The sequence below is a fragment of the Solanum verrucosum genome, unplaced genomic scaffold (assembly GCF_900185275.1).
Source record: "Solanum verrucosum unplaced genomic scaffold, falcon-dt-bn FXZP01000103.1, whole genome shotgun sequence".
In the NCBI taxonomy this organism is placed as follows: Eukaryota; Viridiplantae; Streptophyta; class Magnoliopsida; order Solanales; family Solanaceae; genus Solanum; species Solanum verrucosum.
In genome coordinates this window covers 5467945-5491426 of record NW_026020048.1, presented here as the reverse complement: position 1 = coordinate 5491426, position 23482 = coordinate 5467945, and the positions used below count along the sequence as shown (strand labels likewise).

Below are 23482 nucleotides of genomic sequence, written 5' to 3'. Positions count from 1 at the left end.
TTTTTTAATAATAGAAATGAGATAAACGTGAATCTCATTGCCTAGCACAATACTTCAAAAATATGGCATCTCTCAAAATAAAAGTTCAAACATTAAATTTTTAAAAATATTTAGAAATAAAATTTGAATTACTCCTCTATTTTAATTTGTTTATTTTATTTTCTTTTTACTCTATTTTAATAAGAATTTCTCTTTTTTTTTTTTGACATCTCTTTTAATTTCAACTTTTTAAGTAATATACAAAATTAATAAACATTTTGATAGTATATAATACTTATATATTTATATTAATATTAATATAATAAATAAGTAAAAATGAATATTCTACCAACAAGTTCATAATAAAAAACTCTCTCCGTTTAAAAAAGAGTGACCTGATTTGATTTAGCACGGAGTTTAAGAAATTAAAAAAGACTTTTGTATCTTGTGATCTTAAATTAAAGTTATGTCAAATGTACAAAATTACTTTTAATCTTATGATCTTAAACATGCCACGTGAAAAGCTAAAAATAAAATGTTACCAATTTTTTTTTTTATAAACAAATTAAAAAGGGAAGGAGACCGTGGTTACTTTAAAAAATGTAGTAGGTGTTTTTGTATTGGGGAAAAGCAATCTCGTCCTCGTTGTGGAAGTGTAGTATTTTAAAAGCCACTTTAACATCTACGATGCTCCATTCCTTCGCCCAACAAGAAATATTTTTATCTTTTCCCACCTAATTTATTTTATCCCTAAATCCCCCTTTTATCTCCTGTATCTGTAAACCCACATTGAATTTATTGTCTAACAATGCTCGGCGTTGAGTTAAGGATCTCTACCGTCGCCGGAGTTTTGACGGATCTACCGGAAACAAGTCACCGGAGTGCCAGCTGGAGCTGTAACTCCTCGATTCGAAATATCTCATATCATCTCTCTTCCAGAAATAGACATTGTAGAAAGTCTAGATTCATGGTAATCTGTAGCAAGTCATCACGCGGAAGCTTTAATCGGAAATCTAATCAGAGTGATGAACCGGGTGATGATTATATTGAAGCTGTCGTCCTCGTTTCAGGTATTGGAAATTACTGTTTTGCCCTTTCCTCCGATAATTTTTTGTTGAAAAATACTGATGCAGATAATATATTCTTCATGAACATTACTTTGTTGAAATGTATGAGAAAGATCCGATTTTTCTCTCTACAGTTTTACTTTTTTAATCAATGTAGCTCAACTGCTATTAGTAAGTTCAAAAATGGAAAATTGGTAGCTTTGCTGCTCGCTCCACGGACTTTGAACAAGTTGCTTTCCCAGTAACATTTGACGATCCTGTACTAATTTGTTAAAAAAAATCCACTGTTATGGAATGGAAGGACCTAAAATCTATCTTGCTCAGACTCTCCGAAAATGTTGTCGCACCTGTGGATCATCCAAAGGAAACTACTTTTGGAGTATACGATACACACATTTTCAGAGAGTCTGCAACATAGCTTATAATCATTTAAATTTGTATAAAAAATGGCTTGAGATGGGAAACCATGCACTCTACTATAATTTGAGAAACTAAATAAGTCGATCGATAATTTATATCTCGAATACTGAATCAGTTGAGTTCCCTATTTGATTCCTATATTCCATTTTGGTTTAGTCAGGTCTATTTCATGTGCAGATAACTAGTGTAATCCCGACTAGTTGGTATATATGTATATGTGGATTTCTCTGCTGCCATTATGTATCTTTTCTAAGTTGTGACATTGGTCCCGGTAGAATTTTCATATTTTAGATATTTCTGCCTAGTCCTTTTCTATCACCTTTTGGAGGTCTGTTCCAGACATGACCAAACTATCTCAGGCTCTCTCTCTTTATTCTCTACCTGTGCTACTTGCATCTTTTGTTATTATTCTTCTCCAATATTCTACGCTTGCACGTCTGTCTTATTATCCTTATTCATCCATCTTAATATCCATATGTCAATATTTATTCTGTGGATGTGATGGGACATAGGGGCTCAGCACTCAATCTTAATATAATATTGCTGGTCTAGCTACTTATATAAAAATAGCCTCACTTTGTTAGGCATCTTTTTATCGCATGGCCACTCATCCATCTCTAATACTTATCTTAAGTTATGTGTACTTTGAAATCTAATTGCTTAATACATTTTATCTGTAGTCTTTCTTCTGTATATTAGTATTTTCTTCCCTGCATCTGAGGCTAAGCATGTTTACCAATGCTGCAATGACTACAGAGACTATGAAGCACTACAAAATGCATATGGGTGGATTTCAAGAAGAAACAAGATGGCACTCATCTGCTCACCTGATTCCCTCTTCTTTTCACCCTAAGGATCGTATCGCTGATGCATCATCTTTAGGGACAGGATTTCTTCGCCGTTTCAAGAATCCAACTATTTTTCTTAAGATGTCCTGTGATGCAGAATATGTCTTACCAATTATTGTTGGTATGTACTTTTAAATTTCTACTTGGACAACTAACACTGTCTTGTAAACAGTTATCATACTGTTATCATAACTCGTACTACCTGCTACTTCAGGAGAACATGCTGTCGAAAAACTTATAGATTCATTGGATGAGGAGACTGGGGTAATTTTTTTCAAGATTTTGAGAGCGGATTCTCTGATTTACTTTTCCTTATCTTTCTCTTAACATCTCTTTGAGATGCTGATGTTGGGCCTGCTGCAGGATTGCCCCGACGAGTTCCTGCTTTTGAGGAATCTATTGTTGAAATCTGGCTATGAAGTATGTCAATACCACTTTAATCTATTTCATCATATGCATCCTTTTTCAATCTTGATTTTTTAATCATAAATATCAATCTTGATTTTAGTCTTCATGTTTACTTTTAGCTTCTCTTTCTGAATTTGCTACCACATTCCCTGATCACCAGAAACCTTTGGTTTTCAGAAGCATGTCACTCTAAATGTTCATATTTTTTTAGTTTTATATATTCAGATGAAACTTTTAGGAGGCGAACATTTACTCTTTCTGCCTTATCTTTTAGCTGCCAGTTCACGGTACTAATATGCTTTTACCAAGTATCATGAAAAGTTCTTACTGATTGCTCTGACTTGTAACATGGCAAGTGAGCAGGAGGCTACTCTCACTTACTTCTACGTGTTTGTAAGATGTAACACTTCCTTTGGGATGTGATCACCTTTAAATTGGGGAAACAAACACCGCATCTTTAATTATTGTTTGAAGTGCTGGTCTTTCTTTCTTAATTTGGTGATATATCATTTCCAGGTTAAAATGGTGAAGATTACAGAAAGAGTGACTAGTACTTATTTTGCCAGAATATTTTTCCACAAGGTATGGTCAAAATACTTTGTTAGGTAGATTCAAAAATATACTTCTACTTCTGGGATTGCATTTAATCTGAACTTAACATTTTTGATAATACCCAGGCAGGGGAAAAAGATATTTTTAGTGTGGATGCTCGTCCCTCAGATGCCATTAATGTTGCCAGAAGATGTAAGGTATTGTTCTTGTGGGACTTTGAGATTCAAGTGTGATAATGAATTGCTTCATATAAATTGCTTACCATTGTAGAAAGCATTATGTCTCCTGACTGTTTTCCATTTGACCTTTTTGTTTCCTAGCATTCTGAGATGAAAAGATTGATCTCTCTTCCTTGAAACTAGGGTCTATCTGAAACAGCCTCTCTACCTTCCAAGGTAGGGGTAAGGTCTGCATACACACGACCTCCCTAGACCTACTTGTGAGATTACTTGGGAACTTGTGGTAAAGTTGTATGTGTATGATCAACTTCTTTTCAGTTTTAGCTCCTTTAGAATCAGTCTTAATAATCTTACTTGAGCTGTAATGACCTAACTAAAATTTTGAAAGCTGTTATCTGTCTTAATTGAGCTTGTTCTGGTTTGTGCAGGCACCAATATTTGTGAATAAGCAAATTGTCTTGACTGATGCAACAAGAATAGGTTATGGAATGGACCGATCTAGCAGAATTAAGTCCACCTATGATGTATTATTAGATAGGTTCGCCTCTTTTCTCTCCTATGTGCATTTCTTTGGACTTCTTCCAAACTAAAGATTAATTCTTTTTGGTGCAGTGCATCAGATGGCCCCGATTTACTTTCTGAAGAACTTAGTATGCTGAGAAATATGAACTTAGCAGTGAATGAGGAGAGGTACAATGATGCAGGTACATCAAAGTAAACTTGTAATTATGTTGTTGGAAGCATCTGCTATAGTTTTTCTGTAATTAATTTGTTGATACATCACCAATATTTTCTGGTTCCTGCAGCTATGTGGAAGGACAAACTGATGAGACTTCGTGAGTTCCAGACATGAGCTCTACAATCTTTCTCCAGGTACATCTTTCTACTGTTTGATGAAAGAGCTCTTTGATTACATTAATAGTGTCATGGAATGAGCATATTTATATTATGTTGGATTATGGATATAGTATTCATCTGGCTCTTGAAAATTTAACATTATTCTACAATGCACATCTTTCAAGTTTTGCTGCTATTCATTGAAACTCTCTCCTTGTCTTTTCAGAAATAAAATGTAAATATTCCTTCTGGATTGATGGCAGCTATGACACTGCACTGTATTTCAACATCACATTAACAAATGTTTCAAGGAATCAATAATCTTCAGGGAAGTTTGAAAATTATTGGTGTGTACATGTTCCCCTTGTTTTAGAAATCTTGAAAAGTAAATGCCTTACCTACGTTGTGTCAGTTGGGTTTTTATCTAGCTAACCCAACAATGCAACCTCTAGGTAAAAATGTATATAGTTTGATTGTTGTGAAGAATAAATCAACTATGTGAGAATAGCATGTGCACATTCAAGATGAACTCCTTCTGCGCCAACAATAATAGTACTTAAACTATCGAACGAAAAGAGATGAGATCAAGCTTTGAAGTTGGTAGCTGAAAGACAGCTGTCCGTGAAGGTCAGCAAAGACGAGAGTTTGTTTAGCGCAAATCAACAAATATTGCAAAGATGACACGACTTAAAAGCCATGTGGTGATATATTACCATGACACACAGATGGTGTCTTTCCTGTGCCTCTCATCACCACTCATAGATAGTTGTATATAAGTTAATAGAAGGGGCTGGAGTGGCTATGCTCAAGTTATATGTTGTACATTTGATTCCATCCATATTTGCAGCATTTGTTATATCCAGAATATTAGAAGAACTGGAGATTTAGGAATATTTAAGTTAAAGACTGTAAAGTAAGAATTACCGGAAGGGGGTTCCTTGTCAAATTACCTTTCAAGCAATCAGCATCTCCAGTTCTTTTTCTGTAGAAGGCAGATTAGATAAGCTGTTTACACATAGTATATTGTTTTCTTTGCTGTTTTTCTACCAATAAACGCCAACTTCTTGCTCTTTTGTCAATCACTTAGTGCGTCCACTAGTTCAATACATCACTGTATGCACTCATAGTAATGGTGGTAAAATTAGCCCATGAAAACATAATCTTACTTGTGGCAGAAATTTTGTTAAAAGACATTATTTTCATTTGATATGATATATATAACTATAATAAGGAAAGATAATTTTATTAGGTACTACATATTATATAAGAACAAATAAAACAACGAAAATTTAGTAATAGTTGGATGGATTGAGTTATATATGACAGACATTTTAGTCTATTTCAGCACAAATTTGGGTGTGTCAATAATGAGTCTATTTATTAACTTAGATCATTTTCACTTGCCCAAATTCAGCACATTTGACATCTCTAACTCAGATCAAACAATAAGTTTGTTCATGGAGCTAGCTTGCCTCTTGAATTGAATTCAGTTCTTGAGCTTGCAATCGAAACTCTCAAAAAGCAAATCATATAAATTCTTCATTTCACTTTCGCATTTCTGATGTTGACTTTGGTATTGGTATCATATAAATTGGAATTATTGAAGTTGTTTGGTTGTAAAGGATTCTCTAAAAACTCTGCAGCGTCATTCATAGCTGGAAACCTCAATGCCAATGGACTCATCCAAAAATATGAAAATTATTTCCTTCTGGTTTTCGTACACTTATTACTTGCCTTTTAACAACTTTAGAAACTTATTCTTTTTCAAAATTGCCTCTTTGACTCTTTCCGTCGTGTTTCTTTTAGACAATTTGCATGCCCTACCTCTACATGGAGGTAGTGAGAAAGAGATAGTTTCTGTTAGACCGTCGGCTAAGAGTAGAGAATTTCTTATGTTAATTCTAATCAAGAATCTTGTAAAAATTGTGAATGTTTCATATATGTGTCATTATTAGTTGAGGGGAGTATAATGTTTTATTTTACCAAAATTTTCAAAATAGTTTTAATCTTGAGAAATTTATACTCCCAACATTTTAATTAGTATGTAGTTTCTACTTTCTTATTAAGATTTTCATTGAAAAAATATTTTAAAATGGTATAGATATTTCACTTACATATTCAGTTAGACCTTTGTATATCTTTTTTTTTGGCAACAGTAAACGAGCAAGTTTAGATAATACTATCTATCAATGATTATTTGTATAAAATTGGTATATCTATATACTAGCATAATATATTATCTCTGTGGAAAATGATAGAAAAAGATAAAAGAGAATAACGAAATTCATACAATCCTAAAGGAAACTTATTTGTATAAACTAGTACTCAAAAACATGTATACTATATATCCAAGGATATAAGAGCACTCTTGGTGTTATAAGCTGCATTCAAATGAATCTATTACTTTCGGCTCGAACAAAACATATCCAAAATAAAATTTTTAAGAACATATACTTATTAATTCGGAATTATCGACTCTAAATATGGGATTCAACTGATCTAATTTCTAATTTATACCGTATGTGCTTCCAATAATAGCAAATCAATGAGGTAAATATCGTTTAATTCCATTATTATGTATAAACAAAAAATGCCATTATATATACACAAAGAGAGAGAGACAAAAATGATGTATCCTTCAAAAGGTTGAACAATATAATTAACAAGAAATTAATGGCATATATATAGAAATGATGTTCAAATGCTCTTATTGTATCGATGCCAGAAAATTAGCATGATGATACATCTTCGTATGATATATAATCTTGAACGTTTCTCTTTCATCATCACCGATAAATACCCTTTCTTATCAGTATTGTTATTATTAATCAACGTTTGTCTTCCATATCGATGATGATGTTCTTTTGCATGCCTTGGCCTTGATGTTGAAATTGCCCCTCTCTTATTTTCATATGCAGACGTAGATACACATTGACCCATTAAATTTAACCAAAATCAAGTAATAATTCCCAAATATTCAACCCCTCTTTAAGAATTTAATTTTTTTTCTCTCTATCTAGAATTAAAGAGCGCCATTAGAAGAGGATAGAGCAACTTAATTGATCCCTATTTTTGAGCCAACTTTTCAGCAATTTTTGTACTCTTTTTTTTTCTTTTCTCTTCTACGTGTCTTTATATGTAAAAAAAGTATGAGTTTAATATTATTCATATTTAAGTAGGAAAAGCATATAGTGTGTGGGTGGATTTTCTCAAAAAAAATTATAATATAAACGTGTTTAGGAGTATATTTTGTTGTCGTTATCTGAAGCAATTTTATTTATTTTTTATCCACCAGAAACAACATATCGTCCGTTACCGACTATGATTGGGACAACTCAAATGTGTGTTTATGGCTTACGTTTCTGTAGTCACGAGAGGCCTCCAAAAAAATAACTTTTTATTTTTACATTATCAGGTTTAATACTGTATGTAATTTGTTTTATTTTCAAAATTATAATAAATCTTACGTTTAAGATACTTGAAGATATCTAGAACTACAAATCACACACCGTAAGGTACCTTGTTGTGGATATATATACTTTAGATGATTTGACGATGACGATATATATACTTGATGGTGACCATATATATATAAACGCGCAGTGATGATTGATCGAAGGATCGTTTGGTGTGAGGGATAAGAATAAATAGTCCTAGGATAAAACAATAGTCTCGGATTAAATTTTGGTGTCTTGTTTGGGATAACTTATCCAATCATTTATACCATAGTGATGGGATAAGTTATCCCATATACATGGTGAGATAAGTACTAATTCCATGATAACTAATCCTGGCATAACTTGTTCCCAACCAAACAACAATCTACTCTCACGAATATCATTAAGTTGTAAACTTTGAAGTTGAATTAAGATAATTTAAACCAAAAAAAAATGTTGAAAAAAAATAAATAGGGGAGAATTGAAAACCTCGGACAGTGTTTAGGTGGATGGTGTATGTTTATATGAAGGGAAAAGGCATAAATTCACCCTTTAACTTATCTCGAAAAGTCAGTTACACGCTTAAACTATCATGACGATCTATTACACACTTATCTTGATAAAAGTGTAACTAGTATCACCCCATAACTGACGTGGAAATAAAATTAAATAAAAAAGTAAATTAGGCGCGTTTGAGTCAAAAATAAACTCAAAAAAATATTTTTTTGACCCTCATGCACTCCCCTCTATTTCATGCTCATCTTCTCTCATTCTCCTTTAGACTCCTTCATTTTTTTTCTTATCAAAACTCTACAATTTCTCATTCAATTTTATCATTACTTGAGAATTCTCCACTAATTTGTCTCATACTTAATTCAGCAAAGTGATTCACCAAAAATAATAATTTTCTAATCTAAATTTTACACAACCCATTAGCATCAAAAGAACATTAAAGAGTCAAACCCTAAATTCCTAAACATTTATTACCAAGAAAAGTTAATTGCTTCCCACCCCCACTTATCAAGATTATCAAGTTTACACAGCGCTACAAATTTGATAGAACGAGAGTTTGGGTTCAATGATGATTTATACATAGCAAAATCAAAATTGGTTCGACAATATAAAATTGATCAATTTTCTAAACATCTCTGCTACTCCATCGATCTTATTTGTTGCAATAGTTTGTTTGGTATGTTTTATAATCAGAAGAAAGGATTGAAAATGGAATCATTCAGGTAAGAAAAAAGAGAAAAAATAAAGACAAAAATTGTGTCATTCAGGTAAGGAAGAAGAGAGAAGATAGAGGCGGGGGCGGACCTACGTGGTATCGAGGGAGTTCACCGAACCCCCTCGGCAAAAATTACACGATATATATAAGGTAAATTTTCTGTATTTCTGTAGATATATATATTTTGAATCCCCTCAATAACAAAGAGAAATTGATGATGCAGTGACAAATACCCCTGAAATTAAGTTGTACATCACTGGATCGAATCCTAGTGATAGCACTTTATTTTGTTTCTTTTCAGTTTCAGTTTTTTTTAGTTTTTTTTTTTTTTAATTTTCAGTTCTATTTTTCAAGTTTTTTATAGTTTTTTTTTACTTTAAAAAATGTGTTAAAAGTTTGGTTTTAAACCCAAAAGAATTCAAGGTTTCCATTTCTAAAGGCTTATTTACATGTTTATACTTTTATTTTTCGAACCCCCTGAACGAAAATCCTGGGTCCGCCACTGGATAGAGGTAAAATGGTTGGGAAAAAAGTGAAAAATGAAGAGAGAAGATAGAGGCGAAATTGGTTAGGAAAAAAAGTGAAAAAAATTAAAAATTACACGTGTATGCTTTCATAGGATCTGGCAGGCACGTGCATACAACTCTAGTATGTGTGACTGATTTTGTACGTTAGAAGGTGGTATTAGTTACACTTTTAACAAGAATAAGTGTGTAATAGGTCGCCATGATAATTTAAGCGTGTAACTGACTTTTCTAGATAAGTTTAGGGGTGAATTTATGTCCTTTTCCTTATATGAATGATTGATCCTCATGAGTTGTGTATGATTAGGATGAGGAAAAACAAGTACATTAATTAATTAGCAATTATGTATTCTACCAGAAATATGTCCTTTTTTTTTAATATATATAATGCAATTATAAAAGGTTCTTCAAAGCTACTTGTATTTGTGAATATTGAGGGAAATCTGCATGATTGATTATTATTAATTATGTAATTATGGAAGTGATTAACTAATTAGACGCGTGAGTCACTTAAATAAGTCAGTGGTTGGAGCATTAAGTCCTGAATGATGTGTGTGGTATGGGCTATAATTCACAAATATATATATATATATATATATATAATAAAATCATATTTTGTTATGGACTATAGTGAAATGATTGGCTTGGAATAATGCCCCAAACCTATTTAATTAAGGGAAAAATTAGCTATCTAGTCATAATACTTAACATAATTAGTCAAAACAACTACACTTTAAAATATTTATTTAAAATGTCATAATGTCAATATTTTCAAAAATAATTTGTAGAGAAAATGGTCTAAACCCCCCCCAATCTATACCTGAAATCCCAACTACACACTTATTCATTACGGGAGTCCTATTACCCCCCTGAACATTTTAAAAGTATAATATATACCTCCTTAAAAACACACAACCAGATTTATATAAAATTGTGAATTGCACGCGCCTGCCATGTAATATTACCTTTTTTAAAAAAAAAAAATATTTATTCTGCAATTATTTTTCAGTATATTTCCATCTTTCTCTTTTACTTTCCTTTTTCCATTCCTCTTTTTATTTGATTTACTTTCCTTTTTCATTCCTCCTTTTCTTTGATCTTGACAATTGATTTTCCAGATTTGGGGATACATTCTATGACTGCCACCATCTTCTTCGAGCTTCATCGGAGTTATGAACACTAGCAAAATTTTGAAGCTCTCTATTGAAGCAATAATTTAACAATGTTGAGCAACCCATTTCGATTATTGGGTCTTTTTCATTAATGGGTTTGTTACCTAATGATTTCATTGATGAATTCTTCTCCATTGATGGATCTGTTACTTATTGATTTTTTCTCCATTAATGACTCTAAAGTTCGATCCTCTTGACTTTCGATTTCGATTTTGATTTATTGTCAATTTTTCACACTGATGAGATGTGAATTTACTGTGAGAAATTTGTGATTTGAGAATGAAAGTGAACTTAATGATTAGAACTCGGTGAGGGTGGTGACTTGGTGGTGGAGCAAAGCCGCCGCCGATGACTTTCGATTTTGATTTTGAGTTATTGTCAATTTGTCACATTGATGAGAAGTGAATTTGTTGTGAGAAATTTGTGATTTGAGAATGAAAGTTAACTTATTGATGAAAGGTTGGTGAGGGCGGCGATCAGGTGGTGGAGCAGAGTCGCAGGCCGATGTAGCTTTGGTGAAGAGAAGAAGAAAGACGATAAAAATAATTTTTTTAAAAAGAAACATAAAGATTTTTGAAAGAATAAAAAAATAATAATATAAAATTTAAGAAATACTTTTAAAATTAAAGTTTTAATTATTATTTTTACCTCTCACTCTCTCAAAGAGAGTGACTACACTTTCTTTGTCACCTCATCATTCAAGGAGCAAATAATTCTACTTTAAAATAGTGTAAGGGGGTAATAGGACTACCGTAATGAATAAGTGTGTAGTTGAGATTTCGGGTATAGATTGGGAGGGTTTTAGACCATTTTCTCATAATTTGTATCCAGATTTTATTATTTATATTTCTTTTTAATTATCAAAAGAGTCCATCATTGGACCATATTCTAACCAATTAAAAATAAAAAAACAAATACAAAACTACCCATTAGTATTCTTTCCACATCTTACACGTTTCCCACTTTTCACGTTTCTCAGTTAAAGAATTTATTTCTCCCAACCTTTCACGTTCACAGTTTCTCTTTCTTCACATTTTTCTGCTAACCTAGAAACACAAATTATTCAAAGTTCTTATAGATTCTTCAACAAAATCTCTGTATTAATTCAAGGAATTTCTTGGTTGGTAAACAAAATCTCTATATTAATTCAAGAAATTTCTCGATTGGTAAAGGTAATTTCAATTATTCATGTAGATTTCTTTTGATTTGTTTTCAAAATCACGATTATGGTGTATATTTCGGATTGTATATTTTACGGATTTTTCGTCAATTTTTTTGATTTTTATGCGAGTTTGTTTAGATATTCATCTAATATTTATGTATTTCAGATTTTTAGTCTTTTAAACAATTTTTTTCGATTTTTTTTGTGATTTCGTTTTAAAATTTCAGATTTATTAGAATCTACAAATTCATTCATATGTTTATTTTGTTTGATTTTTAATACATTTATATTTGATAATTTTGAAATTTGCTTTTAGGGTTTTAGATTTGGTGTTTTCATATTCACCACGTATTTTGTATTTCGAATTTTTCAACTTTTAAACATTATTATTCGTTTTTTCTGTGAGTTTGTTTTCAGATTCACCAAGTATTTTTTGAGATTTCCCTCTTTTATGTATTTCAGATTTTTCGACTTTAAAACACTATTGTTCAATTTTTTTGTGATTTTATTTTCATATTTGAGATTTAGTAGATTGTAGTAATCTACATTAGCACCCATACATCATATATTGTTTGATTTTTTTATACATTCATATTTAATAATTTCTAATTTTGCTTATAGGGTTACTAATTAATGCACAAGTGAATACGGATTCAGATTCGATTTTGATAAAAAAAATCAGAAACAAAAACATAGAAGAAGAAGAAGAAAGACAGAGTCAAAGAAGAAGGTTGCAAAATTGTATTCATACCACAATTGTATTCATATTAATTTTTGTTTGTCAATTGTTTTTCTTTTACGCATCATTTATATTTTTATTTTAAAACATTGTATTTCTTTTTTAGTCTGTAGTCATTCAAATAGGTATATAATGTATTCGTCACAATTCTATATATTATGATTGAATACATAATTTATAGAATTGTGACGAATACATTATAAGAAGGGAAATAGAAACTTATTGGTATTTATTTTTTTGTTTGAAATAAAAAATCATACTGAAATACAACCTGATATTTGAAATACAAACTTAGTAAGACATATTTTGTATTTTATTTGGCTAAAGCAATATAATTTTTATGAATACATAATATATAAAATTGCGACGAATACATCACAAGAAGGGGAATACAAAATTATTGGTATTCATTCTGCGTTTGATATACAAAATGATATTGAAAAAAACTGAGCCAGAAAATACTTTCTGCAAATTTAAAGTGAAATAATAATATAACAAAATTGGATATTGAAATATAAATACAATTTATTTTGAATACAACTTATTCTATGTATTATGTATTCATCGCAACTGTATTTTTCAATATTATTTCGATTTACAACTAATTTGTATTTATATTTTGGTGTGTACTTCACAACTGCCTTTATTTTTGTACTAGAACTAGAATGCCAAAGAGTTGTATTCATCATAAAACAATACTGTTGACACTCAATTTTGACCGACCTATAATCATTTTCTTGAATTTTTATTCGATTAAATATGTATTTTAATACTTGTTTCTTGTAAAGTTTTATATTTAGTTTTACCCAATTAACTACATATACTTTAGTATGTATAATTTACAAAATTATTATTATTATCCCCTCCTTATATATGTGCATTTGTTTATTTAATTTTTAGTTATAAACACTTGTGATTTTTTCAATGTTATTGTTCATATTATCGTAAATGTTGGTAGTTTATTTTTTACAATAATATAATTATTGATTTAATAATATTTCTTTTACTTAGTAATTTGATAGTTACCCACTTATATATTTTTGGTAGATTTTTATTTAAATTCAATTATCCATATTTGGTACATATTTTAAAATTTAAAATTTTAGTTAAAAACTTTCCATAACCATAGAATCCTCCTACAAATCATAAAATTTACTCTTTTATGGGAAGAATATTATTTCCTCACCCAAAATACTTCCTTGAGATCAGCCTTTTTCTTTTTTTTTTACTTCCCTTCTTCCAACGTCTTTTTTTTTCCTCCATAAAAGGTAGCCTAGTATCAACCAAGATGGGGAGGGATATAGATCATTTTTTAGGCCATACTTGAAAGAAAAGGAAGAAAACTTCAACATTTTTAACCATACTATATCTCCACCAAAACCATGAAAAATCCATGTACCATCGGTTCCCTCAAATCACCCAAAGCCCAAAAGAGTTGTTAGGTCGTGCACCAGAATCCGTTTTGAGAAAAACGGGGCGCGACAAATACCAACAATTTTTGTATTTTAAATTAGTTATACATATCAATAGGTATTTGAATACATTTCGGATGATCGCATATTCAAAGAAGTTCAAACATTTAAATATCCAAAACAAAGGGCATTAGAAATTTTCCAACACTTCCACTCATATAAAATATAAAATACAAACTACAATTTTCAAGAAAATTTTTGAAATTCTTTAGAACAAAGGAAAAAAACGCTAGAAAGAAAAATGACAACATATGCTCTTTCAAAAACGTAACTGATGTTAAATTTTAATTTTTTTTTACCTTTTTTGAAATTTTTTGTTCCATGATTTTCTCTATTCTGTTATTAATTATTTGTATTCTTTCAAATTAATCAAAATAAAACAAATACATAACTCAGCCTTTAACAAACTAAAATATTGACATTTTAAATAAATAGTGAAACTATTGCTAAGGAGTCCCATTAAAAGCTAAAATATTGTTGTTTTGAATATTTTTCCTTTAATTAATATGTAATATTCTGGTCCATGTTGATATATACATAATATTGATATTAAGTACTAATCCTAAGATAAATCAGGTTTAGTCAAGTGGTTTAGCACCTCTATTAAGGTTTGAATCACGTTGAAAAATAAGTATGAATACTATTGATTCTTTTTAGGGTGGGATGGAAAAAAATACAGTACTGATCATATAGCAGTAGCAGGAATGGCATGTCAATTTTTGTTTTTCATTAATGGTTTACTTTATTAGGTGGGCAATTAAATTTGAAAATTCAATCCATGCATTATTTCTCAAATAAAAAGGTTTAAAATGACTCTGAAATTAACTATTTCTTCTGATTTTATTTATTATTATTTGACCTACTCGGTGGATCAGATAAGACTTCTCCATGTCATCAAATCAATTAAATTGGTGCACTATTATATTCATTCTCATGTGTGACCATTCTTATATGATCAGTTGATCTTTTTTTTTTAATTGTACATATAGGGAAGAGGAAGGAGAAAGGAAATTTAAGGATAAATTATAAAGCGGGAATCGAGCATTCAATCAATTAACTGACTTATTAAGTTTTTTTAAATCAATTATTATCGTTTGCAACATATTATTGTGTTTCAATGAAATATACCAAGAAGAATAAAGGGATAAAAATATTTAGTTCTTATTACTTGGACATTGACTTGATAAATATTTAATTTGTATATTTGGGTTGATGAAGAGTTAACATCAGGTGGATTTTTGGAAGTCCCCTCATTTGATTGTTAGCTAACAAACAAATATTTGAAATACTATGTGCAGAATGAAGAGAGAATTCAATAGTTTGCTTTGTCCTTTTATTTCTTCTGTGGGATCCTTTCATATTTGAGCCTCAAAAATTATTGATGCATTGTCAGCTCATCAGTGCTATAAAGACCAATAGTAATATTATGTCACGACATGATGCTTATCTATTTCTTGTTAGCTCACCATATATGTATCTATGTCGGGGATGACAATAAGGCAGAGCGGAGCAGATTAATTTTGTTATCAAAATTAAATATCTTTTTCGATTTAATCCTTTTAAAATCATAGGCAGTTATTTTATTATGATCCAACAATTTGAGACACCAGTTTGTAATTTGGGAACTAACTTATATACTTGAATAATTCAAAAGCCTCTTAAAATTTGCATATATTGAAACTAAAAACAATGGAAATAAGTTTAAAGTGGTAAAAAATATCAAAAATATAATACAAAAATTCACTCTTTTCAAATAACAGGGGACCAATGAAAAACATTAAAATGAACAAACAAATGCAAGATACGTATTATTTGACTAAGTATTTCAATTCTGGTGTCGGTAAATTTATGAGTGTGTATTAAATTTGAAGTTATTTCATCAAAATTAATCTTGCTCTCTCCAATAGTGGATTAATTAAGTTTCACTTCTCGTATGAAAAAAATTAAACATCAGAAAAGTTTTCTAGACTTAGTTACTTCAAATTATCGACCTGTTGTGCAGCAGAAATACATTTTGCAACAAAACTAAAATTTTGAGGTTGCGGTTAAGAAAAACACTTATGCCAGAGAGGTAAGTCGAAAAAATATTGAGGAGAGATTATTAGAGAGGACAAGATACGCTTACAACTTATTGATCGAGGACATAACACTAGATATAAAAAGATATGGAGGTAAATAATTAGAGTAGAATTTTAGTGGGTAGTGGAGTCACGTTTAGTTTCCCGATTGTTAGTATTATTCACATACTATCCATGTTCTTTGATTTTATTATTACTTGCTCTTTTCCTTATGTTGGTATTGACTTATTGTATTTATCATTTATGTGTTGTTGTTATTGTTCTCTTGTATATTACTATATTTTTCTTTCCATACATGATTTTATTATGCTTTACTTTAAGTTGAGGGTCTATCGTAAACAACTTCTCTACCTTCACAAGATATAGGAATAAGGTTGCATACACATCACCCTCCCCAAAGGCCTATACATCGAATATGTTGTTGTTATTAGGTCAAGAAAAATACTTATGCACCTGTGATATTCATAAAAAATCAAATAAAAGCATGATATTAATTTATTTATTTTTCATTAGTCAATCGTATATAGATAATTAAATGTCATTTAGTTTAATATAAACATTGAATAAAATTTTACCTCTGCAGCCAATAAGGTGAGTGGTTGGAATTTTGTCACATCCTATACGTGAATTCAAAAACCCCAAATGAAAGGGCATTTAATTAGTATAGAAACTTAGTAATAGTAGATATCTACAGCACATATTAATTGCTTGAACTGTTTCTCTGTAATATATATGTACCACAATGTTTTAGTGTTTCGAATAAAAATTGTTTGAATTGGCGTGACCATGCCAAATTCTTTTGTATCCATTTAATTTTGGACTAGCTAGAGCAGCATACAGCTTTATCAGTAATTTCGAATTTTAGTTCCATCTTGTACACTTGAAATTTTCCTTCTTCTTCACTGTTTGGATTGAAAGTAGAATTTAAATTTATCCAAGAAAAGAAACAAGGAAAAAAGGAATAATTAATTATGTAGTAGGGTCAGAAATTAAATACTATAATTTTTGAAAAAATTAAAATGATTTGCTAAGAATAGGAATTGGTCCCTAGTGATTCTGAAAAAAGAAGTTGCAAGTTGCCCACTACAGAAATCAAATCTAATATTGGTTGGTTTTATATGCAGAATAGACAGCAAATGTGAAGACTCTCTTAAATGACTCCCATATATCTGAATTTGTCACGAGCATAAGCTTAAAGCATTAAACACACATACACGCTCTCTTGCCAAAAGGTAAATAATTCATCCGAATTCTTTTCGTCAGAAAATTTTAATAAATATTGAATTTTCTTAACTTCTGTGCGAGTTTACTTTCTTATATTTTAAATCCGTTAATGAAGAAAGTAAATAAAACATCCAAATCCTTTTCGTCAAAAAATTCTATTAGATATTAAATTCTCTTGACTTCTATACGAGTTTACTTTCTTATATTTTAAATCAGTTAATGAAGTTTTCTAGAGACGCCACACAATGGCACAACTATAGTACAAATGATTCGCCGTTGATGAAGGAAGAGAAGAAGCTAAGCCGAGATTCCGAAGTAGTTACGTTGTGCTTCTTTGAGTGCAGAGGCGGATCTAGAATGCAGTATGACCTATGTACATGTAGGTTTAGCTATATATACATAAAAGGTGTTAACTGAGCAGGTTAGACTGGATTTAAATAGGTCAACTGAATTGAATTAATAAATAAATTGAATAGAAATAGGCTAAAATGCGGGAATAATTCAACTTGCTCAATTTTTATTAAGTTTTAATTATTTTATTTGTCTATCTTTTATAAATTTCTAGTATACCTAATTAAAAAAATCTTTAACAATATATAACAATCAAATAAAAAAAAAAGATTTTTTGAGGTCAATTTGAACTATATATCAACTTATTTTTTTATGAATCAAAATGAATTAAGATATTTTTTATAAAAAGAAAGCTAATTAAGTTAATAAATAAGTGAATAAAATAGAGTAAATTGTAGGTTTAGCAAACATAAAAATTATATTTGTATGTTATAACTATAGTTTGTATAATTGCGCTCCATAACAAACTTTATATTTACTATGGCTATTAATCTGTATATTTCGGTATACATATACATAAAAATCTATATTTATATATTTCGGTATACAAACTAAAACATAATAATTGTATATAAACAAAATTACAACATATATACAACACATATGTATACTGAATGGGTCTATTTGTATATTTTGGTATACAAATGGGTCCTGCAATTAATTTTTATAGAACACATATGTATATCGAATGGGTCTATTTGTATATTTCGGTAACAAATGGGTCTTGCAATTAATTTTTATACAACACATATGTATACATAATGGGTCTATTTGTATATTTCGGTATACAAATGGGATGACAAAAAACATGGAATATTTGTTGCGAATTACAAATAAAAGAAACTATGGCGATAACATTTAATTTGAATTAATAATTTGCTATTTGATACAATTTTCCTATTATATTTTGATTAACTAAGCTTACATCCTCCACATATACAACTATAAATATATAAATCTGAATTTTGAATTCACCTATGAACTTACGTTAAAGGTAAACTCCAAAAAGGTCGATAAACTTTAATTTGATTCCCTTACTGGGGTGGGGTGTGGCTGGTTAGTTTTACATTAAATATGTGGGATGCCCTATATGCCTATCCATCTCCCCTTCAGTGAATTTATTTATGTATGAGAGAGAGAAAATTAAAGAGAGATTCCCTTTCCCTCTTCTCATTTATGATTCATCCTCACTTGGTTGGTAGCCCTTCAGTATCACCATCATGGGCCATCCTTTTCTTTTCCTCTCAATTAAATTTTTGAAGTTTTTTTTTTTTTTTAATGTTTCTTTTCTCCTGTCTACGTTCGTATCAAAGCTCAATTAAATTAAATTCATGTTAAATAGAACTTCTCATTAAGAATGAAACAACTTTATCGATGTCCTTTTTGTGTTATGTCACCCACTCTTGAGTAACAATTTTACCCCTTTGTACCATTCTATATCTTTTAAACACCTCATGCCCTTTGTACCATACTTTTGCTTATATTAATTTCTAAGATAGTCAATCGATCTCTAGCTAGAATATGTGTAGGGGTCCGTTAAACTCGAACCATATCGATTCTCTAGACTACAAGGACTTCAATTTAGTTTAACGTATATATTATGCATGCAGCTAGCACAGAGCAGTAATTTCCAATGTGAAATAAGTACTTATTGGTTTTGCTTTAAACTTTATAATGAGAAATACTCCCTCTGTTTCAAGTTTTCTGGTCCATGTTGATTCGTGACATTGCTTTTAAAAAGTATTTATATAGTTATTTAATAATAAGATAAAAATAATAAATTTCTCTTAATTTATTAAGACGAACAAGTAAAAAAAATCTATTTTAATATAAGTACTAAATAAAATAAAATGGAATGAATAATGTGAAATAACTATATATTCTTAAAAAATATATCACGATAAATAAGTTGGAGTTGAGATGGAGGGAGTAACTAGGAAGAGGGGATTGATAAGCAAAGTTTCAAGTATAATCGCAACATATATAAGTGAGAATCAAAGACAAATAATCTTAAAGATTTCAAATAATAATTTTACGTTGACTGTTCAACTTCCCAATTAGTTTCCACTTTACTAAAAAGTGAATAGTTATTTTCTCTGTTTTAATTTACGTGATACAATTTTTTTTTTTAAGAAAAAAGTCATTTGGAGTTTGTGTTGTAGTCCTAAAAATATCATATTATTTGATTATAAAACTTTCAAAATTTATAATTTAAATAATTACATATAATATGTTTATCTCGATTAAATTAATAATATAACAACATGTAATAATCGTTTATGTACAGTTGAAGGAGATGGGGAAAGAATATTAATGGAGTTAAATGCAGTGGCCCTGTCCTTGTGCTTTGGTAGTCGCGTTTTTAATGCACTCTACACACACCACCTCTTCTCTCCTTCCTCCTTAAATTTACCCCAAGACATTCCCATCCTTCTACTCAAAATATTCAATCTTTTCTCCCTCTTTTAGGTTTTGAGTTTTTTTTCCTCCGTTCAAATAAATTGGGATCGGCTATATGAATTCTCAGTTTTCACTTATTATTATTTTTCCTCTATGAAACAGTAACTTTGATATTGGCCTGGTTCACTCAGACAACAAAATGAAACTATATTTAAATGGTGGAGTTTCCGTTTTCCGTTTGATTGAGCCGTGCCAATATCTCAGTTTCTCTTTCAGTTTCACTTTCTCTAACCTAATATATATATAAGTGCAGGTAATTATTCGTCATGCACTAATTACCATCTAGGGTTTGTTCCTCTATTTTATAATTGAATCATTAATGGGCTGTGGTGTGGTCAGATGAATAAAATTTCTCCGAGGTCTCTGACTTACGTTCAATTCCTGAAAAATAAAAAAAATGGAATTTGAATCGTAAGTCAGGTACCGAACCGGCTGAAAATGAAAATTTGAATAATTAATTAGTATTGATTATAGTCCATTCTTATATTATTTTTTTTCTTCCTTTTCATGTATGTCTGTCCCAGACTTTGCATTTGGCTAATAATTAAGCATGATAATAAATGAACATTGTGCAATATTTGGTGGATCTATATATGAACGTCCATAGCGTTACAGAGGCTATAACCAGCTTGTTTATATATATATGGTCCATCTTTTTCGTGCGCAAATTAAACAAATATTGTCCTTTTGCTAGGATTAATGAAGAACATACTATTTGTACTTGTGGATTCCATTTTGTAATTTGTGGGGGAATTGAAAAATAAAACGTGTTGGCAACTTAAATTGTTTCTCAAAATTTATGTAAGAACAAATAAGAATGATAGGGAGTATTTGTCTTTTCTATATTTTTCCCTATATATACCTATTTTGTATATTATGCTATCTTCTTTAAATAGATTCATATATTGTTTTACTTGGCAGTGGTGTGAATTATGAGGTTGTGTCTCTTTACTTGTTAGAGTATCTTTCCCTGGAAAGGAAAAGGTAAAAATAAATAAATGTTATAGTTATAGTAGAAATTAATTATATTGGTCACAATCATAATTGTTATTATCACAGGATGACTTGGTTTATTGTCTTCATTTTCATAAAATTAATGCTACTGGTTTTGTATGGCTTAAACAAACCTGCAAAAAAAGTGCATTTGCATGTTCTAATGTCCTTAATTAATTGTTACTAGTATATATGGTTCTTATATATCTGGTTGTTATTCCTATCGGGGCTAGAAGCTTTTTTATGCGTAATGTGTTTAGATGGTTTAAAATTTTAAGTATATGAGTTTTCAATTTAAGTAGGCAATTAGCAAAGCTTTAGTGTGTTCTTTTTTTGCCATTGGACCAATATAGTTTGTTTTGTTACTAAGTTTCCAACACATTTAAGATTTAAGGAAAGTTGTGTTTTTCTTTATTACAATTCCTTCATACTAGTTCTCTAGACTTTGGAAGATTTCATTATGTTCGTGTTTATAATTACTAACGCTTGCTGGTAGCATATTTTGGTCGGTATATTTTTACCAACCTTTAACATAAGACTTTATTTACATAGAAAAAATATTTTTAAAAATTTATTTTCCTCCAATCACAAATAACATACCATATATCTATTAACCTATGCAGTATTTTAACATTAAGTTTTGAATTTGAATTGAATTGCATTAAAATTTATTTAGATAATTAAATTTAAATACACATTTAAATATTAAGATATATATTTAAATTTAAAAACACTTGAATTTTAAAATTTCTACTCCTATTAAGATGTGAATACAATTTTGTGTGAAGTTACCTAACTCATTTGATTGAATATATTTCAATGTACTTGCCATTTGGGCCTATAAAATGCTAGACCAGCCTAACCCACCCCAGGTGGGTCAGAATTAGGACGGGCCTATACAAAACAGATGATGTAAAGGAAAAACTACAGAATATAGCAAAACATCAATATATATTTAAGGTAAATGACTATAGTTCATTCTTTTTATGTTTTATGGATATAATTAAATGTTAAATAGCAAAGTTAATACTACACTCATAATCTGTTTTTTTATTTAAAAAAAGATTATTTATGGATATAAATATTCATTAAATAGCGAAGATAATTTTACATGCTAATTAATACCAGTCAAGCATGCTTTACGGTGCTTTACTCCCATGTTTACCCTCTTTGCTATTTCTCTTTCTTTTCTTTTTTTTTCCGCAAATTTACCACTAGATAGTGTCTAGTGGCCTTTTATTAAACATAAAAATATCAATAGGGATAAGTGCAAGCAAGGGGGGCTAGGCCTTACCTTACTAATCCTAATGAAGTGTCTACTACCTAACAAGCATGAAGAAAATAAGAGCTAGAGAGAACTAAGTATTTTCTGATCACCACAGAGTTTGTAATACACTCCATGATGATATTACAAATGAGGATGCTTAAATAATGTAAAAATATGCCAATCAAGAAGAAAGTTGAGTTATCAGCCTCAAACTTTCTATTGCAAACGCATGAATTAAAAAAGATTGATTGCCCATCAAAAGTAACTTGAAGTATTTTTCTCTTGTCTTCTTCTTCAAACCTATCCAACAACACTTGATAATTCATACTTTCTTTATGGATTTATTGGACCTTGTTGAACCTATTGATACTGTCAAATGGTTCTGCTTTGCCTGTCGCATCGGTAGGTGCCTTGGAACAAACTCCTCAGTCATTTTACCGTCCCAACTATGTTGCCTTCCATGTGTCTTCTTTTTGCTTTTGTTGCTTCTACTTCTTTGTTGCCTAGGTGATATATCTCCTTCCCTAGCCACTCTATCAAAGCACATGTCCAGCATATCTTCCTCATCTTCATCAAGAGAATCCTCGCCAAAATCAAGCATATTGTCTTTCTCATTTTCATCAAGAAAATCCTCGCCCAAATCAATTGTATTTGACACTAAGACCCTTAACGCATTTTTCTTTGCAATCACACATTTAGGCACAAATACGGGAGCTTCTGGACTTAATTTGTTATTCAAAGTAGGTGGTGAGACCTGCTTTTCTTTGATCAAATCGTTGTCATTCTCTGTTAACTTTACTTGTTGTCCAGTAGTCTTCGATAAAGCATCAAAGCTATTCGAACATAATAGGTCTCTTGAGGCATTACTAATATCTTGCCTCTTCTCACTGTCATAAAAATTTCCAGTCGCACCCTTTTCACTACATGGAGAATTATTTTGACTAGTCGGGGAAAGGCTCCAATTACTAGTTGAATTTTTGTGTGCAACCAGTGTCCAATTTTTAGTTGCATTCTTGGTTTCAACTTGCAAAACATGCTGCCCAGAATTTTCAGCATCTTCAACATCAGATGTATCCATTAGTTTG

General features: G+C 30.3%; 1 protein-coding gene across 1 annotated transcript; it reads left to right on the top strand.

Moving 5' to 3' along the window:
- Positions 1–729: 729 nt before the first annotated feature.
- LOC125822832 (bifunctional nuclease 2) lies at positions 730–5154 on the top strand. The gene is made up of 9 exons (XM_049502291.1): positions 730–1049; positions 2223–2435; positions 2529–2734; positions 3239–3304; positions 3400–3471; positions 3882–3991; positions 4066–4157; positions 4260–4326; positions 4517–5154. The coding sequence occupies exons 3-8, from the start codon at positions 2654–2656 to the stop codon at positions 4304–4306; spliced, it is 468 nt and encodes a 155-aa protein (XP_049358248.1). The 5' UTR covers positions 730–1049; positions 2223–2435; positions 2529–2653; the 3' UTR covers positions 4307–4326; positions 4517–5154.
- The last annotated feature ends 18328 nt before the right edge of the window (positions 5155–23482 follow it).